Raw genomic sequence first — 8708 nt, 5'->3', positions numbered from 1 at the left:
TTTATTCAAGAATTTTTATTAAATTGAAATGCAAACACCATTGCAAAGAGATTTTACAATGACAAAAGATTGAAAATTCCATCAGAAAGCTACAGACTTCAGAACAATATTGATCTTACAAGTGAAAACACTAACAGATTTTAATAAAGCCAGCATTTTCAATATTACAAACTTAAAAAATGCATTTAAAGCATTTTCCTTCAGATTCACTTAGAAACAATGAAGAATTCCTGAGCAACTATTTTTATACCAGTATTCTCCAACCAATGTACATACTACATATGAAATCTAATTCTTACAATTTCTTATATTTTAGAAATTTCCAAAAAATTTGGATTCGGTTCACAGAATAATTGTGCTTAAAGTGATTCTGTTGCTACTGGGACAACACTGATGTTCCAGATTACATACAAATTCTGAAATTTTAGTGGGAAAATGCCTAGCTTGTATTGCAAGGCTACCAATGAAATGATTATGCAAATGGAAACACATTGGCTTTAAATATTGGATCGTCTCTTTCACCTCTGAAAATACACTGTTTATTCTGTGTATTATTCAGAAGATGCAATTTATGTTTCTTTGAGAGACTGCTGGCACAATTAAAGGCAAGGAAGTTCCAGAAACTTTTCCCTTCACTTAACAGGGTGGCAAAAATTTGAAAAAATATGATTAGTTAATGAGTGCTAACATATTTTTTCTGGGCTGTACTTTTTCATACCAGTGCCCTCAGTATTGCTATATTTTACACAATGACTATAAAATATACAAAGCACAATATAAAGATTTCAGAAGTCGAGATAATGCTGAGTATGTCTGAGCAATATAATGCATATATGGAACTGATGGTTGTGTTATTTCAGATGGTGAATGGTATTGGCAGTCAGAATTAAAAAAATTACTTACCAAGATGAAAAATAAACACTAAAGCTCTTTCTGATTATACTGAGCAGTAGTTTCCTCTTCCTTTTGGAATGAAGGACACATAGATGAGAATTAAGAGTAGTCTACAGTATTATGAATTTTATAAAATATGATCTGACATCATTATATTTCTGCCTGTAGAAAAATATGCCTCTTCCCAGACATGTATACTTTTCCATCCTCTTGAAGGAGTATTTTCTACAAGTGACTTGTACAAAGATTTCCAGCATCCTGTAAAAATTCCACTCAGTGCTATGTCTCTAAAACTGACCATTGCAGGAACTGAAGTGAAATCTTTCAATTTTTACTGATGTCAAAATGAGGTGAAAGTACTCAACAGCTCATAAAAATAGACTCAAAAGCAGCATTATCCAAAAAAAAGTTAAATAAAGACAAGATACACGACAAGCAGCATCACAAAGTAGAAAAAGACATTAAACCTTCCAAAAATAAAAGAAGAATATATAAAAAAGGACTTTCTCACATCTAACTGCTCTATACACCAATATCTTGAGTATAAGATCAGCTTTTAGCATATCAGCACTGTAAGAGGCCACACAACTAATTTGAGTATTTTTCATCACTTTCAACAGATATAATAGTGTCTCTTAAAAGCTTAACTTAAATTGAAGATATGTATTTTAAGCCTCTCTTGGTAATTTTCTAAAATTTTCCAGATTTATCACCAAGACGGACTTTCTGATTAAGGAAAATATTAACAGATACATTGTCCCAGGTACAAACTGAAACAATGCCCAGAAATGCCAAGAGACTCTTTTAATATCCCCAAAATATTTTTCCCTTGGAGCTTCTAGGTCATTGCATTAACTTTAATAAATAAAACCAGAAGAATGTTTAAGAATGGTAGGCATATGTGTGGGACAAAGTAAATGGATAAATACACCTAATCTGTATATCTGTCTGAAAAATTGAAGGTTGCTTTTAAAAGCAGCGTGGTACACTTTATTCCTCTGGAGCTTTTTTCCTTAGGAATGTAGGAAGTGCAATAGCACTCATATGCAGAGTCTAGCTCTTCAAGTACTGTGTTTGCCTGGGACCAACATCAGATATGCGGAAGGAAACCCTGTAACTGATAGAAAGTGAATGACAACTTCTCATGTTGTTGAAGGACTTTTTCCTTCATATAGCTGATCCATAGTAGCTGATTTCAGCATTTTGCCAGCTCTTTAGCATCTAATAAGGCTTTACTACTTTTGTGGACTGTATCAGGTAGCTGTGCTTATTCCCACTTTTGATGTAGAAGTATTTTCTTCTCTTTTTTTTTCCCTCGGTAACTCATTTATCACTCCTCTCAGCTCTACTAGTTCTCATTTTTTCCTGTCTACTCTTACATTTGATTCTTTCACTTCCATTTTCTGTTCTCCCTCCTTCTCTTCTCAGTAGTTGTCAAAATGCATTTTTTCTTTCATCATCTACCCATGTACTGTGCTATAGTGACTGTACTCCTTTTCCCATCCTGCCACATACAGCAACCTTGTCCTTGTTCTCATCATTCAGTGGTAGACTTGGCAGTGCTGTGATAACATTTGGGCTCTATGACCTTACAGGTCTTTTCCAACCTAAACAATTCTATGTTTCTATGATCATTAAGCTCTTTATATCCCCATATATTATGTATTTATGTATCCGCTTATCTTTATTTGCCTGCTTGACATACACAGGAAAGATGAAGAAATTCCCTGATTTGTTTCAAAATCATTTTCAAGGCAGGGTCACAAGTTTGTTCAAATTGTAATTCAGTCCATCTTTCCACACCCAAGGGAACTGGAGTCTGAATTTAGTATGAGGGTTTGAGACACTTGAGAGTAGGTGTCTCCACTTTTGCTTATTTAGAGACAGAAAATATTTACTTCCTAGGAACTCAGCTGAAAACAGGTATTTCTAAATAGCAAGGATTGATAAATGCTTAGATCCAGAATGAGGGCATCTCTGGAAATTTGGCTCGCTCAGTCCTAGCAACCTGGCAACACGGGCAGTGGTAATAAACTTTTCAGGTCAGGAAAGGGACTGATGTTTGACTGCCAAGCTGGGAAAGATGGCTTTTCCTACAAAATGGAATTTTCAGTGTTTTTTTTTTCACATTAAAAATATTTAATTTTGCCACACATCTCAAATATCCCATCCTCGTACTACCAGTGCAAAACAAGTGACGATTCCATGACAAGCCGTTTGTTAACAAAAATAATTTGGATTTAAAAATAAGTCTTTTTAAATCTTGATAGACTGATTCACTATTTTGTACAAAAAGCAAAATGGTTTTGCCTGCCTTTTAAAGGGAGAAAAAAAAAAATCTGAGGTAGCAATTATTTGAGAATATGATGCCTGGTCTCATGACATTTTCTTCATTTCATTTGTCTTTATGGCTTTGTAGAAGATGTCTGGTATCTATCAACTGGCTTAAGTGACTTCAGTTTCCTTGTACAACACCCTCAAATCATTTACAGTTACTGTAAAATTATGAAATACACTTACAGGTTTCATGAGGTGAACCCCACACATACAATGCTTCAGAGAGCACAAAAAAATTCTGCTTATTCATTTTGAACACCTGCTGCCACGACACTTTAAATACTTAAATGACATTTAAAGCAACTGTCTATTTTTCAGCCATTTAAACATAGACACATAGACAGATATACTACAAAATTCACTGCTTTAACATAAATCATCATTACATATTTGTTTTACAGTTTATTCCATAAACACATATATCCTCTTACTAATATTATATAAGGTCAGTTTACTACATTTTTATGAAATAATCTGTGTAGTTACATGATGTTAAGACCATTTTCAAGGCTGCATTATGTGTGACAGTGAGCTTTGTGAGCACACGTGCCAATTCAATAACATGTATTTCTTTAGAAGTCTGGAATATAACACTGAGATACTAAAATAGTACATCAAATATGTCCTTGCTAAAAAAAAAGTCTAATTAGAAAATGTACAATAATGAATCATATTTGTCAGTACTGAAAAAAAGTTAATAAAATTAGTCTGAGTCAAAAGGAAAGGTAATTAATTAAAAATATATATTCAATTTTATGAATTTTATAAAACTAATTATTTTGAAGAGTCTTTATTCTTCCTTTTAGGGCTTTTATGCTATTACAAAGTAATTCACACTATGAATGACACGCATAGCTTTGACATTGAAAACATCATTCGCACTCTTAGAATAATTATTCAAAGTGACAAATTTTACTTATGGTGCAAGAGCTATTGGGCTAATCACTGTTTCTGGGGTAAATTCTGTGGTATACTTCATCCCTTTGGATATCAAAGGAGGTGTCAAGAGCCTGTTATTCCCTACTGGTGTGTCATAATTTTACACCGATTGACTGTGTACAACTGCTGCAAAAGCTCATCTATTTCCTAATAAAAAGCTTAAGAACTGCAAGCAAAAATATCATCACAAACAGAAAGAATTAAATATTTGAACATTCAAAGGACCAAACACTTAGCTGAAGGTTATTCTGATTTCACAGAACAATAGTTTATTATTTTTGTCATATACTTTCAGATGTTAAAGGTCTCTTTCAGAAGGTGTTGCTCCGCCTTTGGGAGTAACAAGGTATTTTGGAAAACATAAGCAAATCCAAGGAAAAATAATCAATCTGCACATTTGTCCAGCTTAAAGAATGAAGTATACTTATAAAAATTGTGTTTATATTATATTTAACTAGCAAATCCCTCAAAACTTCATGTAGTGAGCAAATGTCCCCTTTTCCACTCTGGTTGAATTTACCTTTTCACAGAGAGCCACGATGATTCGGCATCTTGAGATGTTCATCAGCAAAGGTGGAATAGAATCAACACCACATGGTGTAGTTTATGCTACAGCTATTTTGCAGTTCAGTACTAATTCATGACAAAGCATAGAAACTCTTTGACTCTCTCTCTCTGTGGATTACAGGAGGCACACATGCCTATGGGATGAATCATAATCTTAAAAATCTGCCAAAAGTTGTGCCAGTTTGCCTCAGGTACAAAGTAATCAATACCACAGCATCAGTCTGCTGCTGTTGTAGGTCTGTGTAGTCACATGTACTTTAATCTAAGAAATCCACTATATGAGGAACATTTTTAGTCTGTGGCTTGGTAAGATTCTATATCCTTCTGTGCATCACTAGATGCCTCCCAGAAGGCCTGTAGCAGCATGTCTTTATGTACAGCATTAGGTGTAGGAAACAACACAGAAGTGACTATCTGTGTAAAGAAAATGTGTCTGGTCTGGATTAGCTCTGTCAGATTCAGTCAGAAAACTGAAGTGTAAATTAAACACTGTCAGACATAGTGTATAACCAGCTTACATACTTGCACACAGACAAACTGCTGTCCTGAAAAACATTCCAATTTTTCCTGATAACTCAATAGTTTCTTTGCAGTACTTTTAGCATCTCTAGAAATTTGTAAGATATACTACGAAAAGTATATCTACAGTAAATTATTCTGTTAACCATAACTGAACAAAGTTTTATGTCTGGCTGCTCTCTGGAGTAGCCATTTCATGTCTTCAAGTGTTAAATAAGTGGATGTATTAAGAATCTAAGATATCTCCCCACACTTTCATCAGAGCAGCCAGACTGCCCTGATCAGCCTCTAGAAGTCAGCAGTACATTACCTGTATAGAGGACTTAGGCTCCAAATCTGATGCCTAAAGTAAATGTTACGGTCCATGCTAACACATATGTTTATAGACACACAGACAAACAGTTAAATTCCTAAGTCCTGCCTGTGGAAAGGCTAGATAGCTCAACTAATCTGTACTTGAGCAGTTCCACGGCATTGAAGGTAAAGGGTGAGAATCTGATTTGTCAAATTAGATGTGGCCTTCTGGGACCTTCAAAATCTGAAATTCTCTTTTGGCTAGCTCTGCAGCAGGTACCTGATACTGCAGGAAGGCTGGTTCAGTGCGTAAAATCATGAAAATATAGAGAAACATAGAACTGTTCAGGAAGGAGAAGAACAATAGGGAGTCAGTCCATTTATCAAATACACCTTCCTTCACATGTACAGAACCATTCCCTTACCTTATGTTTCCAGTTTCCCCTGAAGCTAGTGAGAGTGGCTAAATATTTGGTCCAGTTTTAATCAGTCATCACTTGGTCATACTTTTCTGGAGTAAATTAAACTTTTGTTTCAAGAAGGGAGGACCACAGTAATTTCACAGCCACTACAGTACAGTTTTGATTCTGTCTTCGTTTACATGGGATACAATGAATCCTTACTGTTCCCACTGCTGTTCTGGGGACATACATTCAGCTCTAGTACATAGACTCCTTTCCTTATTCTCATTGCTATTTCAGCAGATCTATGACTCAGACTCTATGCCTCTTATCTTTGACTTTAGAGGCTGGTTTCCAAAACTCATGTTCATAAATTCATTATGAAAAATCTTACTTCAGACTTTTCCTCCAGACTCAGAGAAAAGTGCAATGACTAAGGATGCAGGAGAACACCATTCCATTCGCTGTTGGCATCAGACTATAAATTCAAAGGGAAAGAAATTTTCCTCTCAAAACCTAGATTCTGTTTTAATTATATAATTATAGGTGATAAAAAAGGTGTGAAAGAAACAATTTACAATTCAAATAGTAATATATCTGTAATATATTAGAAATATAGTTTAAAAATTTCTTCATATTCTTAATTAGTATAAAGTTTAATTTCATGCTTTGTATAGAAATTGTAGCTTTACTTGTTACTGCTGTCTCAGCAGAAGGAAACAGAAAAGTTCCTAAGTAGCTAAATAACACTGGGAAATTAAAAAATATTTTATTTTGCTCTTTTTTTGATAATAGAAAAATAGCCTTTAAAAATATATTGTTAAACATATGGGCTTATACTAAAGTAGAATTGTATATTATATACAGTAAGGCAGTATATCAAATATTATCCTGCTATTTTTTTCATGTTTGGTTTGCCTGGACTGGGATATGAATGGGATGCAAAGTTTTCTATCACGTTGAAACAAAGCAAAAATATCCTTAGAAGAATTTGTTATTTTACTGTCATTTGTAGAATATATTCTTTTTATCTATGATTTGTCATATACAGTAACTCCTTTTTTCTCAAGGATTGAGAAAAAAATATGAAGAAATCTCAATCTAATGTCAGAATGCATTCAGAAGAAAAGACACTGTAGATAACAATACTGCTGTGCAATGATTTATCTAACATAGGAACTGCTCTGATCACCATGGTGTGCTGACTGACACGTAACAATTTTCATCTTTGTTGAACCTACAGTACTCCCTCAGGCTTAATCAATTAACAGCTTTGCAGAACTGAATAATTATTTTACTATGTGTTTTTCATGGCAATATCCACTTCCTCATTTCACTGTGTCAGAAACGTGTGTTAATGCTCCATGATTTACTTCCATGATTATTACCTCAACCCACTGTCTATTTTATTATCTGTACAATACACACAGGAGACTAGGCTTTTGGAGGCTAGGCTTTTTTGAAGGACTGTTCGCTATGTGATTTTGTTTTACTGGACATATATAAGTATGTACTGTATTAACTGGTTATTTAAAGGAGGGCATAAAGGAAGATGGGTCCATATACTCTGACCCACTGGTCTCTCTTTTGTAGTCACTTGGAGCTGTCAGGCAGTAGCTCATATTTTTCTCAGCTTGACCTTGCTGAAGGTTCTGTGATGTTTCCACTGCAGGTTCTTGAGATACAGGTGTGTGCTGGATGCGTGAATCTGGCATTAATACTAGAATATTATGGTCCACAACTGTTGAGACCTTGGTATATTCTTTGCTGGTTCCTGGAACAGTGTATTTTTTGGTCTTTCCATTATTATCTTTATGTTTCAGTAATACTGTTGGCTCCTCATCTTGTCTGACTTTATGAACTTCTACATAGTCCATTAGTTTAGGATTCAAGAAAGGTGACCTGTCATTATGTCTGTTTTGTTTGACCTGCACTGCAGTTTGTTCAGTTATGGAATACTCCATCTCTCTTTGCTTTTCCATATTGTCATGGACAGCTTCAGTGACAGGATATCGTGACTGATGTTTTTCTTCATTTCCCACCAAAACTGGTGAAATGTTCACATTTGTGGTATTCAGTATTATCGTGTGTGCCTCCACAGTACTGTGGTAGGCAAACATAGGAAGCTGATTATCAGGTAGTAACTGAACTGCAGGCCATGTGGATGACTTTGTACTCTCATTGTTAAAAAGGAGTGCTTCCTGTTCTGAGGCTATACACTGAGTTTCCCAGCTCCTTTTTGCTCCTTTATTTTCTTGGACAGCTCTTACATCTTGTGTTTGAAGTGCTGATGGAAGGGCACGAGGCTCCCTGCACTTCTCAGAGAGCAGGGAAGGGCTATCACAGCTCCCTCGGCCCGAGTCACTGTCTGTTTCCTTGGGTATCATTTTCATATTTTTACTGGGATTGTGATGGCTTGGCATGAGTTGTTGATCCTCACTGTCCTCTACCTCCAGATATTCTATCAGTAGTTCATCACAGTCTGATGTTGGAGGGAAACCATGGCAACCAAGAGCACTCAGTAATTCTTCAGATTTTCCTGTCTGAGGGAATAATAAATAGGATATAATTTTTCACTGTTAACCTTAGGGTTCATCTGACTAGAACAATTGTGAACAATTTACATATTTGCTATACAAACACTTCAATAGTTATATCACTAGACCTAAACTGGATTTCTACTGCTGCAGAAAACACTGAAAGAAGGGAAGAAAATTTCTTGAGTTTCCTCAGTGGGGAGACACAATCGCAGAATTC

The 8708-nt window shown here is 35.2% G+C and overlaps 1 protein-coding gene across 7 annotated transcripts in view; it reads right to left on the bottom strand.

The window, feature by feature from the left end:
• The window catches only part of PRLR (prolactin receptor), a 156198-nt gene continuing 147490 nt past the window's right edge, over window positions 1-8708 (bottom strand). For all 7 annotated transcript variants that reach the window (XM_018077223.2, XM_018077224.2, XM_018077225.2 and 4 more), the window contains one exon: window positions 1-8494. In XM_018077223.2, coding sequence (XP_017932712.1) covers window positions 7478-8494 — 1017 coding nt within the window. In that variant the 3' untranslated portion in view covers window positions 1-7477. The remainder of the gene's footprint in view (window positions 8495-8708) is intronic.

The sequence above is a fragment of the Manacus vitellinus genome, unplaced genomic scaffold (genome assembly GCF_001715985.3).
Source record: "Manacus vitellinus isolate BGI_N305 unplaced genomic scaffold, ASM171598v3 scaffold_36_pilon, whole genome shotgun sequence".
Classification (NCBI taxonomy): domain Eukaryota; kingdom Metazoa; phylum Chordata; class Aves; order Passeriformes; family Pipridae; genus Manacus; species Manacus vitellinus.
Note: the sequence above shows the minus strand (reverse complement) of the source record. Positions and strands in the feature narration are given on the sequence as shown.